This window comes from Pseudorasbora parva, chromosome 1 (genome assembly GCF_024679245.1).
Source record: "Pseudorasbora parva isolate DD20220531a chromosome 1, ASM2467924v1, whole genome shotgun sequence".
Taxonomy (NCBI): Eukaryota; Metazoa; Chordata; class Actinopteri; order Cypriniformes; family Gobionidae; genus Pseudorasbora; species Pseudorasbora parva.
The window spans coordinates 23240547-23267739 of NC_090172.1; the positions used below are offsets into that span (position 1 = coordinate 23240547).

At 38.2% G+C, this 27193-nt stretch overlaps 2 protein-coding genes across 3 annotated transcripts in view; one reads left to right on the forward strand and one right to left on the reverse strand.

Annotated features, from left to right (window-relative positions):
* rbpjb (recombination signal binding protein for immunoglobulin kappa J region b) overlaps positions 1–8274 on the forward strand; it is an 88447-nt gene extending 80173 nt beyond the window's left edge. For both annotated transcript variants that reach the window (XM_067437337.1, XM_067437335.1), the window contains exon 11: positions 3937–8274. In XM_067437337.1, coding sequence (XP_067293438.1) covers positions 3937–4273 — 337 coding nt within the window. In that variant the 3' untranslated portion in view covers positions 4274–8274. The remainder of the gene's footprint in view (positions 1–3936) is intronic.
* Positions 8275–16222: 7948 nt separating this feature from the next.
* cckar (cholecystokinin A receptor) lies at positions 16223–25995 on the reverse strand. Its single transcript, XM_067449535.1, has 5 exons — positions 25601–25995; positions 24927–25178; positions 22075–22333; positions 21117–21244; positions 16223–16888 (listed from the first exon to the last, which is right to left on the reverse strand). Exons 1-5 carry the CDS (start codon positions 25725–25727, stop codon positions 16317–16319), a joined length of 1338 nt encoding a protein of 445 aa, XP_067305636.1. The 5' UTR covers positions 25728–25995; the 3' UTR covers positions 16223–16316.
* Positions 25996–27193: the final 1198 nt, after the last annotated feature.

Sequence of the window (27193 nt, forward strand, 5' to 3'; positions counted from 1 at the left end):
GTGTGGTTGTATGGGTAAGTTTAAGGGTAGGGTTAGGTGTAAGGGAAGTAAGTAACAACAGTGCAATTATAAATGTAACTAAATAAATAAAATTACTGAGGTAATTAGATGCAGGTCATTTTTAAAATTGAAGTACAATGTAAAAACATGTAAGTGCCTTGTATCAAATTATGAATTTAAATGTTAGTACATAGTAGTTAAGGCCACCTAATATAAAGTGGGTTCAACTATTACGATATATATTATTATCCAACTATAACTTTGACATTATTACAAAGTGCACTTTTTAAAAGTGTACTTAAATGTGTTAATAAACAGTCATGAAAATGTTATTTTGTTAATATATTATCTGCTGGTAGAGTTTTTGGTAACACTTTATTTTACAGTGTCCTTGTTACATGTTACATGTACTTACCATAGTAATAACAGTAAATAATGCCAAACCAAACCCCAATCCTACCTTAACTCTATAGTAAGTAATTGTTGTTAATTAATATTACTCAGTACTTAAATATATACAAGTGCTGGTCATATAATTAGAATATCATCAAAAAGTTGATTTATTAAACTAATTCCATTCAAAAAGTGAAAATTATATTATATTCATTACACACAGACTGATGTATTTCAAATGTTTATTTCTTTTAATTTTGTTTATTATAACTGACAACTAAGAAAAAAATCTCAAATTCAGTAATTTATAATATTACTTAAGACCAATATAAAGAAAGGATTTTTAGAAATCTTGGCCAACTGAAAAGTATGAACATGAAAAGTATGAGCATGTGCAGCACTCAATACTTAGTTGGGTCTCCTTTTGCCTGATTTACTGCAGCAATGCGGCGTGGCATGAAGTCGATCAGTCTGTGGCACTGCTCAGGTGTTATGAGAGACCAGGATGCTCTGATAGTGGCCTTCAGCTCTTCTGCATTGTTGGGTCTGGCATATCGCATCTTCCTCTTCACAATACCCCATAGATTTTCTATTGGGTGAAGGTCAGGCAAGTTTGCTGGCCAATCAAGGACAGGGATACCATGGTCCTTAAACTAGGTACTGGTTGCTTTGCCACTGTGTGCAGATGCCAAATCCTGTTGGAAAATTAAATCTGCATCTACATAAAATTGGTCAGCAGCAAGAAACATGAAGTGCTCCAAAACTTCCTGGTATACGGCTGCGTTGACCTTGGACCTCACACAGTAGACCAACACTAGCTGATGACATGGTATCCCAAACCATTACTGACTGTGGAAACTTTACACTGGACCTCAAGCAACGTGGATTGTGTGCCTCTCTGGAACCCTGATTTCCAAAGGAAATGTAAAATTTACTTTAATCAGAGAACATAACTTTGGACCACTCAGCAACAGTCCAGTACTTTTTGTCTTAAGCCTAGACAACACTCTTCTGACACTGTCTGTTGTTCAAGAGTGACTTGACACAAGTAATGCGACAGCTGAAACCCATGTCTCGCTTACGTCTGTGCATAGTGTTTTTTTGAAGCACAGACTCCAGCTGCAGTCCACTCTTTGTGAATATCCCCCACATTTTTGAATGGGTTTTGTTTTACAGTCCTCTCCAGGGTGCGGTTATCCCTATTGCTTGTACACTTTTTTCTACCACATCTTTTCCTTCTCTTCACCTCTCTATTAATGTGCTTGGACACAGAGCTCTGTGAACAGCCAGCCTCTTTTGCAATAACCTTTTGTGTCTTGCCCTCCTTGTGCAAGGTTGTCTTTTGGACAGCTGTCTAGTCAGCAGTCTTCCCCATGATTGTGTAGCCTACAGAACTAGAATGAGAGACCATTTAAAGGCCTTTGCAGGAGCATTGGGTTAATTAGCTGATTGGAGTGTGGCACCAGGTGTCTTTAGTGTTCTACTCCAAAACACATCAACTGACCACGGGGGTTCCTCAGGGCTCAGTGCTTGGACCTCTCCTCTTCTCCATTTACACTACATCATTGGGACCCATCATTCAGGCACATGGACTCTCATATCATGAGACACAGCTCTACCTCTCCTTTCAACCAGATGATCCCACAGTAGCTGCACGAATCTCAAGCTGTCTGGCAGACATCTCAGCATGGATGAAAAAACATCACCTGCAGCTCAATCTAGCAAAGACTGAGCTGCTTGTTTTCCCTTCTAATCCGACCATACAACACGATTTTACCATTCAGCTAGGTTAATCTTTGATTACCCCTTCAGGGTCGGTCAGAAATCTTGGAGTAATCTTTGATGACCAGCTGTCCTTCAAAGACGACATCTCAAAGACAGCTCGGTCATGCAGGTTTGCATTGCACAACATCAGGAAAATCAGACCGTTCCTTACAGAGCATGCAACACAGCTTCTTGTCCAAGCCCTGGTAATTTCTAGACTTGACTATAGCAATGTGCTTCTGGCGGGACTTCCATCTTGTGCAATCAAACCGCTACAAATGATCCAGAACGCTGCGGCACGTCTTGTATTCAATGAGCCCAAAATGGCTCATGTCACACCTCTATTCATCTCTCTGCATTGGCTACCACTCGCTGCCCGGATCAAATTCAAAGCCCTGACTCTTGCTTATGGATCTTCCACAAGCTTAGCACCCGCATACTTCGACTCACTCCTATGAGTCTACATCCTCACCAGAAGCCTTCGCTCAGCTAATGAGCGAAGGCTTGTGGTACCATCACAGAGAGGCATGAAATCCCTCTCCAGGACTTTTTCTTTCATTGTTCCTGGTTGGTGGAACGATCTTCCATCCTCCATACGCACGACAGAATCTCTCGCTTCATTCAAAAGACAGGTAAAACTCATCTCTTCCATGAGCACTTAATCTTACATAAAAATAAAAAAAAATCTCCCCTCTACTTCTCTTTTCTTCTTCCCTTTTCTAGTTTTTGCTACTCTGAGTAGTGTACAAATCTTGGTATTTAGGGCACTTTTTGCGTTTCTTTGCCTCTTCTTGACGGATTGTTTCCTGTACTCCTGAGTTGTAAGTCGCTTTGGATAAAAGCTTCTGCTAAATGCATAAATGTAAATGTTTAGTGTGTGGCACAGGTGTGAACCTTTTCACAATATTCTAATTTTCTTAGATACCCAATTTGGGATTTTCCTTAGTTGTCAGTTATAATCATCAAAATTAAAAGAAATAAACATTTGAAATATATCAGTCTGTGTGTAATGAATGAATATAATGTACAAGTTTCACTTTTTGAATTGAATTAGTTAAATAAAACAACTTTTTTTATGTAATCTTTTCTGTAATTAATTTCTGTAGTTACCCATACCACCACACTTGTCTCTAACTCTACCCGTATCCCACCTCAGTATCAGCAAAAGTGTTTTGCAATACAATATGAATACAATAAGTACATTGCACTTCTTTTTTTAATGTAAGTAAATTGTAGTTAAGGCCACCTAATATAAAGTAGGACCCAAATAAGTACGGGGTAATATTAATTAAGATAAGTTCGTCCCTTCTTTAAGACAAGTTCGTTTAATTAGTGTTGGGGTTCGGTTTAGGGTTAGTTACTTGTAGGCTAATTATACATAATTTACTGCAATTACTGTAGTAAGTACATGTAAGAAATACAACAGGGACACTGTAAAATAAAGTGTTACCAAAAAAACTTTTATGGTTTTAAGTGCACTACAAATGCACATTCAAGTAAGTGCTCTTCTTTTTTTACAAGAGAGTCCTAAATCCTTACAAACCTGTTAAATACAACAGTAAATGGCATGTTAAGATTTGACAGGTTGTAGGTTGAATGAAGTGCCTCTTCCTTGTAAAATCTGAAGGGAACTAGACCCCACATGTTTTGTTTAATCTGTATTCAATTCTTATGTGGTAGTTAAAGAAAAGAAAAAAAGTACTTTTATTACTGCTGTCAGTTAAACATTGCAGGCGTTGTCAGTCTGAATTATTAATAGACATTATATTTCCTCTGAAGGTGTGGGGAGAGCATGCTCTGTGTCGTCCCAGACATCTCGGCGTTCCGCGAGGGCTGGCGGTGGGTGCGGCAGCCGGTGCAGGTCCCCGTAACGCTGGTCCGAAACGACGGTATCATCTATTCCACGACGCTCACGTTCACATACACGCCTGAACCCGGTCCCCGTCCGCACTGCAGCGCGGCCGGCGCCATCCTGCGAGCAGGTAATACCAGCTTACTTTCCACGACCGGCAACAGCGCGGGAGGGCCTGGAGAAACGACACCCTACGGTGGCAACAGCACGTCTAACGCCGTCACAGCTTCATCCTCTAATGCAGCCGCGGCTGTGGTGTTATAACACACGCAGCACTGCTCACAAACTCACAACGTAAAACAGAAGACTACAAACTGTTTGTAAAAGTGCTGCATATTGAATTTCAAAATAAAATCCCTTAAAAGCGGAGATGGAAATCAAGGGATAAATGGGGAAAGAAGGCAAATACCTGTGGTGGGGACAAAATATTTCAGAGACGGTTCTCCTGCGCCCTCTTGTGGTTTTCTCTAAGGAGCCGGTCTGGTGCTAGCAATAGACAATGCCTGAGAGGAAACACCAGCGCCTTTCAACAGGTGTACAAGACATGGAGACAAGACCACAGCAATGATACTTCAGCCGTCGACTGAAAATGATGTTTCTTCCTTCTGGTCTGTGTGTGTGCGACTGGGTGAGATGTATCATAGCCTGGGAGGTCTAAACTCTTAGGAAAAGGGTCATATTGAAATTGTGAGATGACAGTGGACCAAGGATATTGTATAAGCTTTAGTAAAGGTACTTTTTTTTTCTCCATACCTTTTTTATATCAAACATTATAGTACGCCTTTGTTACCAAATAGGTTCTATTCCTCCTCTGAGCTTCACCTATTTTTTTCCTGTATATAGATACTTTCATACAGATCTGTTCGCTTGGACTCCATCCGTTTTGATACTTTGTATTTTATAATAACGTTGCTTTTCTTTTCCATACGGTTTTAGTTGTTTTTCTTTTCTATTTGGGAGAAACTCAGAGGTTTTTTTTATCATTCGTTTTTATGAAGTCTTTAAAAAAAAGAGCTTTAAGCAATGCCTCTGCCTTGCCTGCATTACAATATGCGCTACGCTTCCTTTAAGCATTTCATCATCGACGTGTCTAGATCTCACAAAAGGAACAATGCCATCTTTCTATGTCTTATTTTGGAATATAACCCAGAAAATACAATATAGAGGCTCTTCGATAACGGTAGCCATGGTTCATTTGCTCCAGGGCGCACGTTAGGTTCTCACATATCAATATCAGAAAGTTCACTGTAGTTAGATAGTTGTAGGATAACGGTCATGTTCTGACACGAGTTTAGACCCCTACAGTTTTAGTGCCGTTTTCTAATGTTTCCTTTCTAAAAAATCCCAAGTTTTTTTGTCTTCCTGAACCTTCCATTAGCATTTTGTAAAATTTGAAATGCTCTCAAAAACAGATGATTTGGAGACATGCTCTACCATTAGATGTGGCCTTACTGGAACAAAGGTTCCCGCTTTAGTTCACCCCTTCAAAAGGAGGTTTACAAACGCGACCCGAGGAACCAAGCCTTGAATTTTGAACATTTTACATGCGATTTTTATTTTATTTTTTATATTTAAACTCCCTAAACTTGTAATTTTTCTTTCGGATTTAAAAGATCTAAATGTGTAATAGATACGAACATACCCAAAGATATTATATTGCATTGGTGTTTTTTGAATATTTGAAGAGTATGTTGAGATTTGTGGCCTCTCGCACACCAAAAGTAGGAAGCTTTACTCCATTGGTCATTGATTTATCGTGGCCTTGGTGTCTCACCAACTAGTAGACTAGTATGATTTAAAAAAAAACACAAAAAAAAAACAACCTAGCTGTAATGAACCCATCAACCAGCACTAATAGTGTTTTGTGACTTTCTTTTTTTATGTACAGTAATTTAACTTTTGAATTTTATGCATCCATTTGTAAAAAATAATAATAGAAAAAATAAATAAAAAAGGAAAGAAAGTAAAAACTACGAAAGAAAGAAAAAGAGAAACCATTCAGCCATTTTTTTTCATGTGTCTGTGGCTCTTAACCCAGTTATGTTCGTGGTGTTTCCCGTCAAAACGGTTGGGTGTTTAGTGTCCGAGTTTGTCCTTACCTTGTATGCTAATGTCCGGATATCATGGAAAGTTCATGGCCTTTAAAATGTGTGTGTGTGTGTGTGTGTGTGTGTGTGTGTCTCAAATATGTAAGCATACAGCAATACTGTATAGGTCACTTTGTGTGTGTCTTGGTCTGTGGATATAGCCACTGATTTTTCACCAGCCTGATCCACAACGTATGTGGTCATGAAGAACAGCTGGCTCAACTAGAGTCATATTCACTTTCTTCTTTCTCCTCTGCTTCTTCTTCTTCTTCATTCTAATTTAATCAGACACCCTTTTGGTAGATTTGTAGATTCGCGCGCTGTCTTCCTCACTTGGAGAATCTGTAGTGTAGTACAAGTAGGCGACTCGTCAAATAAGGCAATACTCCAGCATTGTAGGCCTATAATGTAGTTTATTTCGGGGAAAACTGTAACTTGAATGTTTCTGCAAAAAAAAAAAAGAAAGGAAAAAAAATCACTTGTTGCCTCCACAAGATTTTTCTTTTCATCATTATCATAATCATCCATCTTATTTTGCTAAAAAAAAAAAAGTCCTCTTTGCAAAAATCTTCCATGAGGTAGTTATACCTTAAGCTCTTGCACTCGGTTTCCAAGGATTCTTTCGTTTCTTCCATTTGGCGGAAGATGGCACTGGTTTAATTTCTCGTAGCCTATTTGATGGTTTTTGATTCGTCATTGTGAGAGCTTTCGTTCAAGCAATGCGTTTAAAAAAAACAAAAAACATTATTATACGAATGCTTCCCTTGATTTATATGGGATCACGACCCAAAAAGACAAAAACAAGTGCTTTAAGCCAGTCCGCCTTGAAATGATACCGCATCATTGAAACAGCTCCCACACAACCGAAAGAAGTGATTATTTCAGACCATCAATTCCGTTTGACTTTATCATGTTTTCGTTGAAAATAGCGTGATTATATCATCGTTTACAGTGAGAACATTTCTGAAGCGCTCCGTCACTCTGATGGCTGCCTCTGTGGATTTGCTCAGCTCTACCCCTCCCTTACCATGGTGTTATGGTGGTAAAGTGCATTATGTTGCTCTCTGAACAAACAAATTGACAATCTTGTGGTTTTTTACTTTTTACGGTTTTTGAAGGTGTTGAGCTTTAGAATGAAGGCTTTGTTCAGACATTTCGAGCTGTGTATTTAAGTTGCACAGACAATTGGAGGACAACGAAATCTATGAATTTGCATTGTATAATTTGTCTTGTCAGTTTAAAGCAATGGAAAGCTACGGAAACATTTTCCAGTTCCATGTATGTAGAGGTCATGTGCCAGAGCCTTAAAAACATTTAATGGCAAATCTGTGTGAACAAATAGTTGGTCTTTCTGTTGTTTTTAGAAATCTCCATTAACTTTGCTCTTCCAAAACAACTTTTTTTTTATTAGTTCTTAATGAGCTCTGATCAATGTATAGGTGATATGCCAAATGTCTTATACTTACATTTCCATGCACTGCTTTTCAAACATGGCACCAGAGGCAGCTTTTCAATGATATCACAATAGTTCTAGAAGAGAGAAGGATGGGAATAAATGCGTACTGTAGTAGCGCTTCTCTAGTTCCACAAAGAGCTTAAGTTGGTCATAATGTTGTTTTGCTTTGCCTTTTGGACGTGAATATGTATTCAAAGGCTTAAATGGGAACTTTTAACCATCGGGAGAGTTTTGTAGCGTCAAGTTATTATGCCTCTAGGATCGTTTTAGTTCGGTAATTCACCCTCTCTGCTGGTTTCGCACTTCGAGAAAGCCACGTTTGTCTAGATTAGTTGCTTACAGTCACTTTCCATGCAAAGCAATCCTGCTGTGCCTAATTTGATGCTCCTTGCTAGGCTTATGTGTGCAGCTCATCCTCCACCCTTCTTAAGCTTTCACTTCCCGTTTGTCAGTCTTTTTTTTGCACTCTTTCCTTTTTTCCTTCTTGGTCTGTTCTAGTTATAATGTTCAGAGGTATCAGTATGGTAGCAATCTCAGTCCTTAATGGGTCGCTGATGTTAGGATCATGTGCCCCAATGTGAAACAAGGAGAATTAGATCCGTTTCATTTGTCTGTATGTTTGATTTTGTACATATTGCACCTGCTCAGTTCCATATGTCATTAAATAATAAAACTGCAATATTGGCATAAAAGTCTAGAAATAAAAGTGAGATTTATTTCCATTGATTATTCCCTTTTTTACAACCACTTCTGAAACGGGTAAATCTAAAAATATTCACTGAGGTCTGCTTATAATGATTTTACATCAAAAACATTCTAATTTAGAAGTAATAAGCTATTTTTTATCCTGTTTTTGACCCTCTTTTTCAAACGCTTTGATGAGTGGGCCACATTCAAGACTAAATGCCCACGAAGATATTTTGAAGGATATGCCTAACCAAATAGTTGATGGACCTCATTGACTTCCATATTATGGTTACCTACATTCGTCAAAATAACTTCTTTTGTGTTCAACAGAAGAAAGAATTTCGTGCAGGTTTAGATTTGGGTGAGCAATTGATAAAAGTACCTCTTTAAATAGTAATTTTGGCCACCACTGAAATGGGTCATACAGAAGTACATTAAAAAGCAATTCATATATAAAGTGACTTCAATAATGATGAATTCTTCCATTTTAAAACAAAAATAAAGAATCTCTGTAGTCTCAATGAAATGATTGAAAAAAAGGCTGAAATCCTTGGTGGGAAACTAAGGAGAATATAGTCTGGTGTCGTTTTTAAACTAAAACAGTTTTTATTTTTAAGTATTATAGCCAAATTTAAAATACGCTGGAAGCTAGTAAGAATAACTGGGCCCATTCACATCAAGGAGGATAACTAGATAAATGTAAAGTTCTAATAATCGTTCTCAATATAAAAATACTTCACACCACACATCTATAACGATATAGAGAAATTATATCTTTGGAATCACTTTCAGAATGATTTTATCCAGAATGAATGATAAAAACATTTACAACCAATCAGAATCCATCCTCCTGGAACTTCCCTAGTTCCCAGTCGTGATTATGAGCTCATTGCATTTAATTTATTGCTTAAGAGGGCATTCATGTCCTATATTTTAACTAGGAAACTGGTATTTAAGATAATTCCGATAACACTGCTATCGGAATTATCGTAAATACGAGTTTTCCAGTTAAAAATTGCACATGAACGCCCTCTGATGTTGTGTTTACCACTGGAATGTTCGGAAATAAGTTTGATACCCAAATTCCTGAGATAGGCATGACATAAACTTCAAACATAGAACTGTAAAGGTATGTACGTGACGTCACCGTCAGCTGGAGTGACTGCGGTTACGCCCCACTGAGTGGCAAAAAGAATGAGCAGCAGCATTGGTTTTATAAGACAGGAGAAACTCAAAGAACTATAGGAGATGGGGACTCAAAAACAAATGAAATAAACATCTGAAATGCGCATTGCGCATCCCTATTGTTAGGGGTTAACAGCTTATGACCCAGGACCAGTAGTGGAGAAATGAAGACAAAAGAGTCAGGATTGCAATTAATTAAAATAAAAATTTACTTAGGAATCGTTTGCAGTTTCAAAAGCAGAATCCAGCTTCAAGTCTTTTTTGCTTCTTCAGTTTTGCTACAAATTACTTTTTCAAATTGCCTGAAAAACCACCTCATGAGAGCATAACTTTTTTTCGATACATGGGAGTTTTTGCGAAATTGCCGCATTTCCATTGGGTGTATTTTCAATTTCAATTTGCACAATTTGAAGGGTAATGGAAACGCAGCTAGTATGATGGTGGTGTCTTATGTGATTCGCCAAGGGGACTCACGGTCGCGCACCCTGGACAGGCATGCGCGTCATCTCTTCCTGTAGGCCCAGGGCAAATTCCTGTCCCTCAGGGCGGCCCATGTCCCCGGAGTTCTAAACCTCGCTGCAGATTTCCTTTCAAGTCAGAAACTCAAGTCAGGGGAATGGATGCTGAATCCTCTCACAGTATCCCAAATTTGGGAGAGGTTCGGCAGACCGGAGGTGGACCTCTTCACCACGAAAGAGTCGTCCCAATGCCCGCTTTGGTTCTCTCTAAGCCCTCCAGCCCCGTTGGGAGGGGATGCGTTCGCTCATCCCTGGCCGAGGCTCTATGTGTTCCTGCCCATTAAGTTGATTCCGTCAGTTCTGCTCAGCTGGAGAGAGAGTGGAGCCAATCTCCTGCTGGTGGCACCATTCTGGCCATCTCAGATGTGGTTCTCAGAGCTGGTTCTACTTCTGGACTCCCCTCCTTGGGAGATTCCAGTTAGAGAGGACCTGCTCTCCCAGCTTTAGGGCAGGATCTGGCATCCTCGTCCCGAGATTTGGAAAATGTGGGTGTGGCCCATCAAAGGCCATCCGTCTTGAGTCCGGGTCTTCCTGCGGACGTTCAGGATACCATTGCTAATGCCAGGGCCCCCTCTACAAGGAAGCTTTATTCTTCGAAGTGGAAAGTTTTTCAGGCATGGTGCTCAGCCCATGCTATAAGTCCAGTCGAATGCCCTGTCGGGTCGGTTCGGTTCGGTACTGTAATTCCTGCAGGAGAGGTTTGCAGCCGGGGCGGCTACTATGCTCAGAGTGTATCACTGCTCACAGGGAGTCAGATGATGTCCTTTTGGGGAAACATAGACTAGTCTCGTCCTTTATGAGAGGGATCAGGCGCCTGAGACCAGTTCGCTTCCCTGATGTGCCCTGCTGGGACTTGTCGATTGTCCTGGAGGGGTTGACAGGGGCTCCCTTTGAACCATTAGAGTGGATTCTGACTCTTAATGTTTCTCTTTTATAGGTTCTAATTTCCTTGAAGCGAGTAGGGGACTTGCAAGCTCTCTCTGTTAGTGAGACTTGCTTGGACTTTGCTCCTGGGCTGGTTAAAGTTTCTTTAAGGCCCAGGCCGGGGTATGTGCCCAAGGTTTTGTCCACCTCATTTCGCTCGCAAGTCACCACCCTCCAGCCCCCGCCTTTCGCCTCTTTTAAGCACGAAAAGCTACATTTGCTCTGCCTGGTTAGGGCATTAAAACTGTACGTGGACCGTTCGGGTGGTTGGAGGAAGTCTAACCAATTGCTGGTGTGTTTCAGAGCCGGGCCATCATGGGCTTGCCGCGTTGAAGCAGAGAATTTCACATTGGGTGACAGAGGCTATCTCTTTAGCTTACAAGGTTGAGAGGTTCCTTCACCTCTTGGCATTCGTGCACACTCTACAAGAGGTGTGGCCTCTTCTTAGGCACTTTACAAGTGGGCTCTCTTGGAGGACATTTGTGTGGCCGCAGGTTGGTCCTCACCGCACACCTTTGTCAGATTCTATAGTTTGGATCTTGACATGGCTCCGGATTTGCATGTTCTGTTGGCTTAAATCCAGCCATTCAGATCTACCCAACGTTCGTGTCAGACTGCAGCAGCAACACTTTAGCTTGGTGTGTGTGGTATACCGTTTCCCATATGTGTCACTACGTAGCATTAAGTGAACCAATGAAAGAGAACGTCTCAGGTTACTCACGTAACCTATGTTCTTTGAATAGGTAAAGAGATGCTGCGTACACTGCCAAAGCTCCCCGCATTGCCGCCAAGCCGCCTTGTTCGGCAGAGAAATCTGGGGAGAAGATGGCGTGCGCGCCAGTATAGCTCAAAGGTGTTGAGCTGGAGGGGCGCCGCTGCACCATCAGCCAATGAATTGGCGTGATTCTATAAAGGCTTTAGACAATGGCAACGAGGGCGTTCCCCATATGCGTCACTATGCAGCTTCTTGTTCTGTATTCAGAGAACATAAGTTACGTGAGTAACCTGAGATGTTATTGGGTCACTCTGTGTTATGTGTCATTTTGCAGGCTTATTTTTAGCCATAATAGCTGATAGAATAGATAAAGCAAGCCTGGTCCCACAGTTATTTTGTAGTCTAGGATTGAACTTGCATAATAGCCAGTGTTTTGGTCTCACCCAAATATAAAAGTTCTGTCATTATTTACTAAAGGCCAAAATGTCAATATGTGAAGAGATTTTAAATATTTTTCCAGCTGTCCATATTAATAACCTTATTCTAACACTGTTTAGACAAAAACACTGAGACGTCATTTAAAATATCTTATTTTATGTGTTGAGAAAATGTTGACAGAATTTTCATCCCATTGACCAGGGGTTTCCACCAAATGCTGCTGATGTAAACATATCATATACATGAGCATCCTGTTAGCTGTTTTTGTCAATGGCTTTTTTAAATGATCAACTTCCTACATATTGTCTGACAAAACACTGAAATCTATGACAAAAAGGTGTATTTTTAATAAATGTACTTCACAAGAATTCAGTGACGCAGGTGACAAAAAACAAAACAAAACAAAAAACAACAGAAAATTTTGGTCTGGCCCCCAGGTTGCATTTCATACAAAGCACTCCTAAAATATTCATTATTAGATGATATGTGGACTGGCATATGTGAATCTCCTCAGGGTTTTAAAATGTTTCCTTTAACATAAGTAGATGTTTTTTGGGGGGGTGGTGGTCAAATGTCCCGGTATATAGACATCCGGCAGATGATTAAGACTTTGCATGGTTTAATGTGTCAATATCAGTGACATGCAATATGTTGCCAGTATTGGGGACCATACAGAAGTGTGATTAAACATCTTGTCTGATGTGTGTGGTATTAAAGTAAGAAATAATTGTTTATGTCATCGAGAGATTACATTTAAAATGTGAGTTTGGCATATACAAATATGGTCCCACTTTATATTAGGTGGTCTTAATAAGTACAATGTATGTACTGTGTTCATATTGTATTGCACACTTTTGCTGATATTGAGGTGGGATACGGGTAGATTTAGAGACAGGCGTGGTGGTATGGGTAAGTTTAAAGGAAGTGTGATTATAAATATAACAACAGAAATGAATTACAGATGTAATTACATGCAGGTGTTTTTACAATGTAAAAACGTGTATGTCACAATAAGTTCATTGTATCAAATTATTCATTTAAATGTTAGTACATGGTAGTTTTAAAGCCACCTAATATGAAAGTAATAGTTGATGACCAAGTGTCCTGGTGAAAATATCCCAGATGTCATAAGCAGCCTTGAGAAGGTTCTTTGAAGTGCACAACAGATGTTAAAAGTCTCATGCAATGATAAGGACAGACTGTGTCACACCGTACAAACAGTACAGCACAAGATAAAGACATGACTGTGTACTTTCCTAGAAGAAAATGGTTCATGCTATACATCTACCTATGGACACAAACACGCTGGTACATTTTGTACAGAGTTTACACAAAAGGTATTGGCAATGAATCCATTGAGGTTTTGCTATTGCAGATTGTGTAAGTGTGTGTTATACATTTATCAAATAGAGAATTATATCTGTGTGGTCATTACTGAAGCAGATATGATGAACAAAATATCAAATACAGGCCGGACCATTCACATATTCGGGGTCAGTAAGATATGTATATAAGGTGTATATATATATATATATATATATATATATATATATATATATATATATATATATATATATATGTATATATATATATATATGTATATATATATGTATATATATATATATATGTATATATATATGTATATATATATATATATGTATATATATATGTATATATATATATATATATATATATATATATATATATATATATATATATAATACTTTTATTGAGCAAGGATGCATTCAATTGATCAAAAGTGACAGTAAAGACTTTTCCACTGTTACAAAACTTTCATATAATTGCTGTTCTTTTGAACTGTCTGTTCAGCAACTCAACTGTGATAATATTAAACAATTTTGAGCAGCAAATCATCATATTTGAATTATTTCTGAAAGATCATGTGACACTAAAGACTGGAATAATGCAAAACAATAATCACTTCTTTTAAACTGTAATAATATTTTAAAATTGTACTGTTTTCTGTCTTTTTGATCAAATAAATGCAGCCTTAATGAGCATGATACTTCTTTCAAAAACAGAAATCTTGAATGATAGTGTAGTTAGTCTTGGAAAACATTATAACACTGTTTTTTAAAACATCTGGATAATTGTTTTGACTGACACACAGTTTTTGTGAAATGTGGGGACATTCCATTGATGTAATGGTTTTTATACTGTACAAACTTTATTTTCTATCCCCTTACACTGCCCCAGCCCCTAAACCTACCCATCACAGGAAACATTCTGCATTTTTACTTTCTCAAAAAAACTCATCCTGTATGATTTATAAGCATTTTGAAAAGTGGGGACATGGGGAATGTCCTCATATTTCACCCTCTCCTTGTAATACCTATGTCATACCCATGTCATTTTACACATTTGTGTCCTGATATTTCACACACACACACACACACACACACACACACACACACACACACATGCACATGCACACACACACAGTAAAATACCAAGAAAAGCAAAGGAATTCCTCTTTGTCTTCTAGGTGAGCCAGACAATTAGAAAGCCAAATGGACAAACTTATGCATAAAGTCATGTGATTTGTATAAAACCTACATTTATAAGTCAGAAACATAATGAGGACTGGCCGTCACAGTCTTGCAACATTTAATGCTAAACAGTGACGTAGTAAAATTAAGCACTGGATTCTGTCAGCATATCGATGCACATACAATGCTTGTGCTCTAGTTTATCAACAGTACAATAAGTCTCTTTTCAGTTAGCAGCCATTTTACTAAACATTGCCAAGCTCCAGGCACGTGCACAGATAGACCCCAAGTGGTGCTCAAACATCTGCCCTTTTCCCTCTGACTAGATAAGTGCCCTTTTGCAAGACATTATTTTTTTTCTTTATATTGTATTTTAGTTTTGTGTTTAAAGTGAGAATGCACAAGCCCCTCAAACTCTCCAACATCCCTTGGCTTCAGCATGCAGGGCAGGCGAGCAGCATCCACATCTCCCGGATTTACCCTCACTGGTGACAGTCTGATAACCATTGTGGTCTGCTCAAAGCTGTTTATCACAGCTGCGAAATTAAACCAATACAGCCAGCCTAACTTAGGCAATAGCCCTCAATTAAGCATAACAACAAACAAGCTAGTCGGATGTTGACGTAAAAACATTGTGTACGTTCGGAAATGCCACCAAAATGAATAAAAATGCCCCCAAAATTCAAGATATGAATTGCCCTTGTACGAGCTGTTGTATTTTGTGTTTATAATATAGTTAAGCAATATCACACGAGCAGGAGTGCCAGTTTCGTGAATATCAGCACGATTGCAAAATGAACGAAAAACATTACGTTTATTTTTAGACACAACAGGTTTTTGCTCTTTTTTACCTATTTACTCTATTTTTTCCAATGAGTCAGTGGGCCCTAAGGAAAAGGTGCACAGGTTATTTAACCATGTTTGTGTCCTGAGTGTGAAATAAGCAGAGTGTATGCAAGTTGTGCACATGTCTATAGGTGCAAATTACTAGCACACCCTTTAAATAACACAAAAAATACTACCCTATTGACTTTAGGCCAGGTTTTTGTTGGTCGATGACGCAGCAACAATGCCCCTGAACACACCTCATTTTCAGACCAGCACACCCATGGGCAAATGGATGGGTTCAAGCGCATTTACTGCGCAGGGCGTGAAAATGATAACTGCGTCGGGCTGAAATAGCAAAAAATGTGAGTGTTGCACATGGCGCCGCATTGTGCCGGATGTATGATAGTGCCCAATGATTCAATGACTCCTTCATATAATCAGTGGACATTTACTTCTTTCATGAATAAATCAACTGGTTTAAATGAATCAGTTGCAAGGACAAGGATTTACTTGTTACAACTTTCTGTCAGTTTGAGTTTAATATATAATGGTATATAATTTTTTTTATTTTATTGAAATTAATTTTTAATTTTATAATTTAATTTATTTCTATATTCGGAATGTTATATTTAGAACAATAATCTCATAATATTATTTAGGCAATTGTAAATGGATTTTGATAATGGCAAGACGGATTACTTGTTGATACTGATTTTATTTAATTGGTATAACAGCCCTATAGTGTGTAGTTTTAAATAGTGCAATTAAAAGATGATCAATAATATGTAACTTAACTTTCTATAAATAATTAGAAGAGAGTTGCCTTTTTTTTTTACTTGAGCACCTGCCCTCCAAAATATCTGTGCAAATATCCGGTCCTTGACTTTACTAAAGATAAACATCTTGTTAAACCAAAATGGGTTCTTACGCTGACATTTTCAGGGTTGGATGAGTGTCAGTTATGCTTGTGCTGAGCCACGAATACTGGTGTCAGTCAGCCTCGTAAGCGTTCCTTGCGTGTTACCGTTGGCCTGTCCGGTTCCTCCAAACAGCGTTCCCAGCCCTCTAGCTCCTCTGGCGCTACGTCGGCTGCTGCTCCTGCTCACTTCATCAAAATCCTCCCTACAGCAGTTGAATGTCACCAGAATGCCCTGTCTGAAGCGTTTGTTCATAAAACAGTAGACTATAGGATTGACACAGGCGGAGGTGTAGGACAGCAAGTGGATGAAGGATATCGGCGCTCCCGAGAGGAGACGATCGGCTGAACGTCTGTCGAAGGCTCGCCAGGCGTTAACGACGAAGATCGGCGTCCAGCAGAGGAAGAACAGCCCCACGATCACCAGCAGCATGCGTATGACCCGTTTCTTGGCCATGAGGTTTGCTGTGGGGCTGTTGCTGCAAACCCTTCTCAGTTTGGATTTTGGGTTGCTTAAGCTGAGTGCCACGGGTTCGTCGCGCTTCCTCTTGGACGGCTGGAGGTAGCAGCCGTCGCTGTCACCATTTTTCAGACTGGACGTGCCATATTCTTTCTCTAGTGAGCAAAGTGAGGATGAAACTGTTATTATGCAATTCAATATAGAGCAGTTCTGTTTGTAATCCTAAAGAAGCTTTTCCACCATCTCCAACTTAAGCATATCATTTTCGCAGTTTGCATTTAGTGGCAGTCACATAGAAGTTTCATGTTGGTCACAAAGCAGCCATTACCCAACATTCAACTTATTCAACATGCTAAAATAAATGAATAATGAACGTATGAATATATCCAGACAAAACAAATGACTGCCAATAGATCACAAAAGAAAACATAGTGGGGATATTCAATAATTATAAAAAAATTATTTATATTCATAACGACCCATTTTACTAAAGAAAGTGGTTTTAGTGGAAAGATATTGTTCATTCTCATTTTGTCTCATACACTTTGTTGCAATGCAAATTATGTTTGTAGGTTACTCATTTTCATTACTACCCATATTCATACTATATATATATATATATATATATATATATATATATATATATATATATATATATATATATATATATATATATATATATATATATATATATATTTTTTTTTTTTTTTTGTAAAGGTGCATTAAGATCATGTAATTACAAGGTTCTGACTTGTAAAATGCCTTCATAAAACTTGTAATTTGTAAACTTTTTTTAATAAAAAAGTTCTGAAAGCTCAAAATTGTACCACATTTGACCTCTGTAACACCTGACCTCTGCAGATTAATTTTGCCATTGATAGCATAGCCATAGAAACACAACGTTACATGTTGTCCTCTCATAATTACGGTAATGTCTCTTCCAGTCAGGTGGTCGCATACGGTCTAGCAGCATACAATTAGTGTTTCTGAGCCATGGATTCCCTCTGGAATTTACTTTGGGCTTTTGAAACAACGGGTTTGAATTTATGGAGGTCTTTTACATTTACAAGGTTAACATTAAAGTTTTTTCTACATCACACACAGTCATACCTCAAACGAAATTTGAAGCAGCTGTTCCTAAATATAGTTGCTGACAAGCTGATAAAGAGACAACCGTTGAACTCATTTTTTATGTATTTATATTTATATATAACTGTTTTTTTAACATATATTTTATTTATATAATTTATGTTGCAGAATAAAATGTGTCTTTCAAAGTAATGTTACTCACAGGTTTATATTCTTTATTTTTATTAATGTATTTATTTTAATTATTTAAAAAAATCCAGAGGGAACCCATGGGGAATTACACTGCCTTCAATGCACCTGGGAAACTAATACCTTAGAGTTGGACAGTCGTTATTAACATTCATGCATGTAGCCTACACACACACACACACACACACACAAAAAAAGTATATATATATATATATATATATATATATAGGAAAATAAGTATTTGAACACCCTGCTATTTTGCAAGTTCTCCCACTTATAAATCATGGAGGGGTCTTCTGAAATTGTCCACTGTAAGAAACATAATCTAAAAAAAAAAAAAAAAATCCAGAAATCACAATGTATTATTTTTTATCTATTTATTTATTTGATACAGCTGCAAATAAGTATTTGAACACCTGAGAAAATCAATGTTATTATTTGGTACAGTAGCCTTTGTTTGCAATTACAGAGGTCAAACGTTTCTTGTAGTTTTTCACCAGGTTTGCCCACACTGCAGGAGGGATTTTGGCCCACTCTTCCACACAGATCTTCTCTAGATCAGTCAGGTTTCTGGCCTGTCGCTGATAAACACAGAGTTTGAGCTCCCTCCAAAGATTCTCTATTGGGTTTAGGTCTGGAGACTAGCTAGGCCACGCCAGAACCTTGATATGCTTTTTACAGAGCCACTCCTTGGTTATCCTGGCTGTGCTTCGGGTCATTGTCATGTTGGAAGACCCAGCCTCGACCCTTGTAAAATTTCTAGTTGTTCGCCAAAAGGTTGCAATACATGGCCCGTCATCCTCTCCTTAATACAGTGCAGTCGCCCTGTCGCACGTGCAGAAAAACACTCCCAAAGCATGATGCTTCCACCCCCATGCTTCACAGTAGGGACAGTGTTCTTGGGATGGTACTCATCATTCTTCTTCCTTTAAAACGTTTAGTGGAATTATGACCAAAAAGTTATATTTTGGTCTCATCTGACCACATTACTTTCTCCCATGACTCCTCTGAATCATCCAAATGGTCATTGGCAAACTTAAGACGGGCCTAGACATGTGATGGTTTAAGCAGAGGAACCTTCCGTGCCATGCATGATTTCAAACCATGACGTCTTAGTGTAACCAGCAGTAACCTTGCAAAACGGTGGTCCCAGCTCTTTTCAGGTCATTGACCAGCTCCTCCCGTGTAGTTCTGGGCTGATTTCTCACCTTTCTTAGGATCATTGAGACCCCACAAGGTGAGATCTTGCATGGAGCCCCAGTCCGAGTGAGATTGACAGTCATGTTTAGCTTCTTCCATTTTCTAATGATTGCTCCAACAGTGGACCTTTTTTACCCAAGCTGCTTGGCAATTTCCCTGTAGCCCTTTCCAGCCTTGTGGAGGTGTAGTTTTGTCTCTAGTGTCTTTGGACAGCTCTTTGGTCTTGGCCATGTTAGAAGTTGGATTCTTACTGATTGTATGGGGTGGACAGGTGTCTTTTTGCAGCTAATGACCTCAAACAAGTGCATCTAATTTAGGATAATAAATTTAGTGGAGGTGGACATTTTAAAGGAAGACTAACAGGTCTTTGAGTTTCAGAATTCTAGCTGATACTTATTTGCAGCTGTATCATACAAAGAAATAGTTAAAAAATCATATATTGGGATTTCTGGATTTTTTGTTTTTTGATTATGTCTCTCACAGTGGACATGCACCTAAGATGACAATTTCAGAACCATCCATGATTTCCAAGTGGGAGACCTTGCAAAATAGCAGGGTGTTCAAATACTTATTTTCCTATATAATATATACTGATCAGGCATAACATTATGACAGGTGAAGTAAATAACACTGATTATCTCTTTATCACAGCACCTGTTAGTGGGTGGGTAATATTAGGCAGCAAGTGGATATTTTGTCCTCAAAGTTGACGTGTTAGAAACAGGAAAAATGGGCAAGTGTAAAGATTTGAGCGAGTTTGACAAGTGCCAAATTGTGATTGCTAGACGACTGGGTCAGTGGAGCTCCAAAACTGCAGCTCTTGTGGGGTGTTCCCAGTCTGCAGTGGTCAGTATCTATCAAAATCTATCACCGGTGAGGGTGACAGGGTCATGGGCGGTCAAGACTCACTGATGCAAGTGGGGAGCGAAAGCTGGCCTGTGTGGTCCGAAAAAACAGACAAGCAACTGTGGCTCAAATTGCTCAAAAAGATAATGCTGGTTCTGATAGCAAAGTGTCAGTATTCACAGTGCATCGTAGTTTGTTGCGTCTGCAGACCAGTCAATGCATGTGTGTCCCTTACCTGGAGAACACATGGCACCAGGATGCACTATGGGAAAAAGGCAAGCTGGTGGAGGCAGCGTGGGCAATGTTCTGCTGGGAAACCTTGGGTCCTGCCGTCATGTGAATGTGACTGACACGTACCACCTACCTAAGCATTGTTGCAGACCATATACACCCTCTCATGGAAATGGTATTCCCTGGCTGTGGCCTCTTTCAGCAGGATAATGTGCCCTGCCACAAAGCTAAATTTGTTCAGGAATGGTTTGAGGAGCACAACGAGTTGGAGGTGTTGACTTGGCCTCCAAATTCCCCAGATCTCAATCCAAACGAGTGTCTGTGGGATGTGCTGAACAAACCTGACTGATTCATGGAGGCCCCACCTTGAAACTTACAGGACTTAAAGGATCTGTTACTAACATCTTGGTGCCAAATACCACAGCACAGTAAAGTCCATGCCTCAACGGGTCAGGGCTGTTTGGGCAGCAAAAGGGGGGCCAACACAATATTAGGTCATAATATCCTGCCTGATCAGTGTATAATTGTGAATAAACCCAAAAAATACATCATTCAAAATGATGAAAACATTCCCAACAGCGTTACATCAACATGCCCCTTCCTATGACACAACTCTGTATCACCTACAATTACAAATTTCCCTCTTGTAAATACAACTTCACGTGGTCATTTATGTGCTTTAATTTACGATATTTCTGATTCCAGAAGGGTACATTAGCCTTCTGGTTTGTCATACCAATTGAATTTAAGACTAAACAGCTCAATTTAAAATTCTTTTAAACACAATTGAAATATTAAGGTCATGTAAACTACAAATTTTTCCCATACCTTTGTTTGACTTCCTATTAGCCATTTCAAATCTGATTCCCCTGTAGAGTTCAAGTGAGGTGAGGCCATAAGCTGTCATCATTATGATCCCAGGCATGAGAAATAGTATCAGCAACAGGAAAACATACCTTAGAGAGAGAGAGAGAGAGAGAGAGAGAGAGAGAGAGAGAGAGAGAGAGAGAGAGAGAGAGAGAGAGAGAGAGAGAGAGAGAGAGAGAGAGAGAGAGAGAGAGAGAGAGAGAGATTGCAAAAGTCATGATGTCATGTTGGGTTGATAGTAAGACCTAATATTTGTGTGTATTTTCACAGTATTTTTAGCTTAAAAGTAACCTTAAGACTGCAAATGCCAGGCAGCTTTCTAGGTTTACATTTACATGATAATTTACCCCAAAATTAAAATAGTTTACTCACCCTTATGTCATTTACAACCGGAAACCATTATTTATTTGGCTTTGGTCAGGTATAATTTTTGAAGAACCTTGCAGCTCTTTTCCATCCACCATTGACTGACTTTTGCCCTGATTTGCATGATAGGTCTGCGTGACATCACTGTACTTAAGTACACTTATTGTATTCCACAGAAAAGACAGTCTATTTACACTAAGTGCAAATAATCTGTTAGCAAAGGCATTTTTCATAGACTCCGCCCACCAATGCTCAGATGGTTTACCTCTATTACAAACATTACAGTATATTACTTCTATTTACACTTTGTGTGAATAGGATCTATCCCTATTTGCACTTATACTTAGTGCAAACAGTATCTACCACTATTTACACTCAATATAAATAACACCAAGTTTTTATTAACACATTGTAAATAACTGCTGCCGAAAACATAACAGCATACACAGGTTAGGAACAACATGACGGTAAATGATGACAACATTTTTGGTCCCTATCCCTTCAACATCTTATCATCAAAAAGAAAAACACACACAGTCCTGATAAATCTTACCAGGTCTGCATGACATCACTGGGCCAAACCAAGCGGCACATGTTGCCTGTGCTGTTGTTACTGCGCATGAAAGGCACCAGGGTGCTGCCTATCGGATACGGCAGCATGAGCAGAAAAGACACGACCCAAGTGGCTGTGATGACTTTTGCAGCGTGGGACTTCGTCTGCCAGGTACGGGACTTAAAGGGGTTGCAGATGGCACTATACCGCTCCAGAGAGATGGCCACAAGGTTAAATGTGGATACGCTCACCGAAATACCTGTGTGTTTGGACACACAGAACTCAGTTGCACATACAGAAATAAATCTGGGCTTGTTAACGTACTCATTCTCAGAAGGCTGATATATATGCTTCTATAAACAGCAGTAAACACCAAAATGGAAACAGACAGGAAAACTTCATAACAAACTAACTCCTGATAACAAAGGCATGAACTGTTAATAAACTTAATGGCTTAACACTGCACCCTTTACAACTGGTGGAGCAGCAGTTAATTAGACAGCAATGTTAGCATACCCACACGGTAATAACAACACAGCATGTAAATGAAGTCAGCTTTATCATGAACAAGTATTACAGAATAGCCCGCAACAAACACATAAAACAAGCTGATGCATCAAATACAGAGACAGTGGCATTGTCTCATTACTAAACTGTTTACATGGCACATTAGCAACATCTGGAAGTGTGCAACCAACTGGCTATAAATAGTTTTCAGAATTGTTGTACACAATTCAACAAGTCATAAATATTCATTCAAAATGGATGCAATAAACTATATCTCAAGGGTGGACAAAAAACCGCCTCAATTTAGGCTTACAAATGCATTTTATTATTAGTGCCAGCTTCACTGTGTGCATGTTCTGTGCTTTTAGTCCCTTACTGAATAATAATGAATCTCTAAATCTTTTTATACAAACCAAATGTGAGAAAAAAAATCAGCTGGAACATTAAAGATATTGTGCCCCCAAAAAAGAAAATTAGCCAATAATTTTCTCACCCAAAGTCATCCTATGTGTATATGACATTCTTCTTTCAGACAAACACAATTAGAGTTACATTAAAAATGTCCTAGCTCTTCCAAGCTGTTAATTGCAGTGACTTTTTCTGTCATTTATTAAATCCATAGAAGTGCATCAATATCCATCATAACTGCATACAGTAAATGATCAAGCAAATCGCCTTCCGTATTCAAACTTACAGAAAAAGTAAGAGCCTCAAGCAGTTCAAAATGCTTATTCCACCTCTGCCGAGCGTAACTGGTGTGTAATGTCGTCAGACGTAGCTCACTTTTTCCGTAAGTTGAATACGGAAGGCGTTTGGCCGGAAGCCAGATAATTTACTTTATAAAGTTTTTAATATGGATATTTTTCTTATAGAAACGCATCGATTCGCTTCAGAAGGCCTTTATTAACCCCCCGAAGCTGTGTCGAGCAGTTATAATGGATATAGACTTCAAAAATGACCCAACAGTCACTGCCATTATAAAGCTTGGAATGGAGCCAGGACATGTTTAATATAACTCTGATTTTATTCTTCTAAAAGACGAATGACATATACACCTAGGATGACTTGATGGTCAGTGAATCATGGGGTAATTTTCATTTTCGAGTGAACAAAACCTTTTAAGCATTTCCTTTTATGTGACAAAGTAATACACTGCAAAAAATATTTTCATACTTGTATTTTTATCTTGTTTCCAGTCCAAATCAAAACGTTCTTAAATCAAGATGATTTTTTTTTTAGATAAGTAAAATGACATAACAGTAAAAAAAATTATTTTGTCATTCTAGATTTGAGATATTTACTATAAAAATACTATGAAAAAAATACTAAGAAAAGCATTTAAAAAAAAAAATGCAATACATGCATCACTTCAACTTTTTGGTTAAATATATAGACCCGATATGATATCTGAGTAACCCAGTTCTAGCCAAAATAACCTTGACTTTGTTTACATGTCGTTTTTGCCAAAATAACCTGTGAGATGTACGATATTCCATCATGTAAGCAAAGTCAACAGTGATTACAAGGTGTTTACTTTCATTTCTTTGACATGTTCATGTTCTAGATGACTAGTCTATTCTTGGGGTAGGGTTAGACGTATATAACATTTTCATTGACAGCCCAAATTTAGCTTTGTTTTAGCCTAGATGTCAGGGCTGTGTTTGAACTGCTATTAGACGTCTTTTAAATGCAAAAGTGCTTGTTAGGTCTAGTCAGCCTCTCTCACGTATAATGGTATCAGATCATGTCCTTTTTTAGGCACAAAGATGCTTGTAAGATCAGAGAGTATTATCTATTTTAGATATTCTCATTCAGAAGTGTACCATGATTCTCATTTACACAAAATAACAGTCACTACTACTGATTTTTTTCACACATTCACATGTTTGTCTGTTTACCCCCAGGGCATCCAAGATGTAGGTGTGTTTGTTTCTTGTTTCAACAGTTGGAGTTAAAAACTTTATTTGTGTTCTACTGAAGAAATATACACACCTACATCTTGGATTGTTGTTTAACTATTAATCCCTTTAACTATTTTATTTAGCTATATCTAGAAAGAGATACAACCTTTATCAACTGTTATTAGACCCCACTGTCATTCTAATGAAACAAAAATATTCTGAAAAATTATAGGCTTTACTATTTGAGAAATATTCCATATTCATTTAAAATCAGACCAACTGTATTTACTGGTGTTTTGACAGAAGTTACTGACAATTTTCACTTAAGATAAGCCTAACTGTTTACTTGTTTAATAAACTGTTTAATAGTTTACATGTCGTTACATGAAAGGCTATTCTACTAGCCTATGTGAAGTGTGAACTACAAATATCAAAATGACTCACCCATGAAGTACGTGGCCACTTTACAAATACCGCTGCCGAAGATGAAGTCCTTCATGAGGTTGGGGATGAGTGTGAAGGGCATGCAGAAGACACACAGCATCAGATCACTGACGGCTAGAGACAGCAGGAACAGGTTCGTGACCGTCCGCATGCGCCGGTTCCGCACCAGGACGGTGATGATGAGGCTGTTCCCTATGAAGCTCAGGAGGAAGATGAACACATACAGCACGATCCGCACAGTCTGGTTCATATCTGACAAACACACGAGAAAAAGAAAAATCATATTTGACAAGTTTTAACAAGCTTTTGACCATTTACTATAGGCAGATTTACAAGACGAAACTTGTCTTGAGTCGTTCACAAATTTTCCAGTACACAGCTTATATAAAGGTGAAGGTAGCCTAATATAATTAAAATATAAACAAATGTAAATAATATGTAGGCTAGGCCTGCAATATATATCAAAATGTAAGGTTAGACTTTATTTTAAGGTGTTATTGTTACAGTGTAGGCAATTTAAGTAGCTTATCAGTAGGTAGGGTTAGGGTAGGATTGGTTGCATGCAATTAAGCATATTTTATTGTTATTACTATGATAATTACATGTAACATACAAGGACACTGTAAAATAAAGTGTTACCAAATGTAGGCTAAATATAAAAGTATTTGGTTTACCTTTTGGTTCGAACGTGCTGTCGCTGTCATGTTTGCACTCCGACAAATTCCCGATTCCCAATCCACATAATATTTTATAAATATCAGTGGAATTGATGAGCATATCTTGAATTGTAAATGTCTCCATGTTTGTTTGTTTTTTCTTTCTAATGACGAATTCCCACTTTCCTTCACAATATAGATTTATCTATCCAAATGAATGTATCTTCACCTCGAGGTAAAAGAACAACATTTGTGCTGCCATAATGCCACAGTGCTGTACTCTATAAAGCACATGGTTTATATTGAATTCAACACAAAACTGTGTAAAGCTTTGAGATGTCAAAAGTAACAAAAGAAAATGGATACTTAAAGTAGCTTACATTCAGGACTGTATTTCGTCAAGCCTTGCTGCTCGTGAGTTGTGATGTGAAGTAATGCTGTTGATCTTTCAGTGCTGCCGTCCACACAACCGCAGACCCCGCCTTCACTTTCTCAGACACCTTCCATGAATACGTTACACCATATGACATTATGTAAACAATTCAGAGAGAGAGAAAAAAATGTAAACCTGTTTTATAACATAAAATTAACATAGGCCTACTAACAAAACAATTAAACGAATTATACTGCTAAATTATTATTTAAAATAATAATATTTTATTGTTGTTATATTTATTTGAATTAACTCCCTCATTCTGCTGACAACTCAGTTACCATTTATGCAACTCAGATTCTCCCTAATATTATAATAATATTCATTAGCCTACATTTTGACACCCAATAAATAACATAATTTGGACCCTTTCTACAGCTTGATGAGAATAGACAATGCCAATGCCAAATAGTGCTATTTTCATGATTTATCACATTTTTGATGTGGTTCAGATACAATAATATTTTGAGTTTCTATTTATTAAACAAATTGTATCAACTCAAATTTTTAATTTCAATAAACTCACAATTTTAAGGCAACCAGTTTACTGACTTTTTTAAGTTAAACCGACCCCCCCCCCCCACACACACACACACAATTTTTTTAACAGTGCATTGACGTAATGCTTTTTATACTATACAAACTGTAGCCTTACACTAAACCTACCCCTAAACCTACCCATCACAGAAAACTTTCTATATATATGAGTGAGTGTGCATTCAAGTGAATGGGATAGAAAAACATGAACACACAAAAAACACAACAACAGGATAAGGGGGTTGGAAAATGGATGGATGGATTTATTTTGTACACAGGTAATGAAAAAGTGTTCTGCAACTCTATTCATCCTTTCACAACCAAGCAACTATTCACAACATTTTAAACGAATATATAAAATAATTTTCTTTCATTTTACTAGTGAAGTTGTTTGGTTACTCTTTGATACTGTTTTACTATACTGACAAGGGGTTTATCCTGAAAGAGATTTTAAGGGCCGTTTTACTCTTTCAGTGACCTCAATACCAAACAAAGCACACAGCGCTCTCACACAATTTAAACAGCCTGGAAGACGCTTTATAGCTTTGGAGAGAGAGACCTGCAAAATGAAGAGACTTTAAATGTTTTTTTGTTTTTTGTTTGTTTTTTTACTTTTACAACACATTGTTAAACCATTTTAG

Excerpts from the sequence above, each read along its gene's own strand:
- cckar (XM_067449535.1), bottom strand. The coding sequence starts at position 25,727 with ATGGAGACATTTACAATTCAAGATATGCTCATCAATTCCACTGATATT. Across the intron at positions 22,334-24,926 it reads AGTGGCCACGTACTTCATGG|GTATTTCGGTGAGCGTATCC; the intron begins GTGAGTCATTTT and ends CCAAACACACAG. Across the intron at positions 16,889-21,116 it reads TAATAGGAAGTCAAACAAAG|AGAAAGAATATGGCACGTCC; the intron begins GTATGGGAAAAA and ends TTTGCTCACTAG.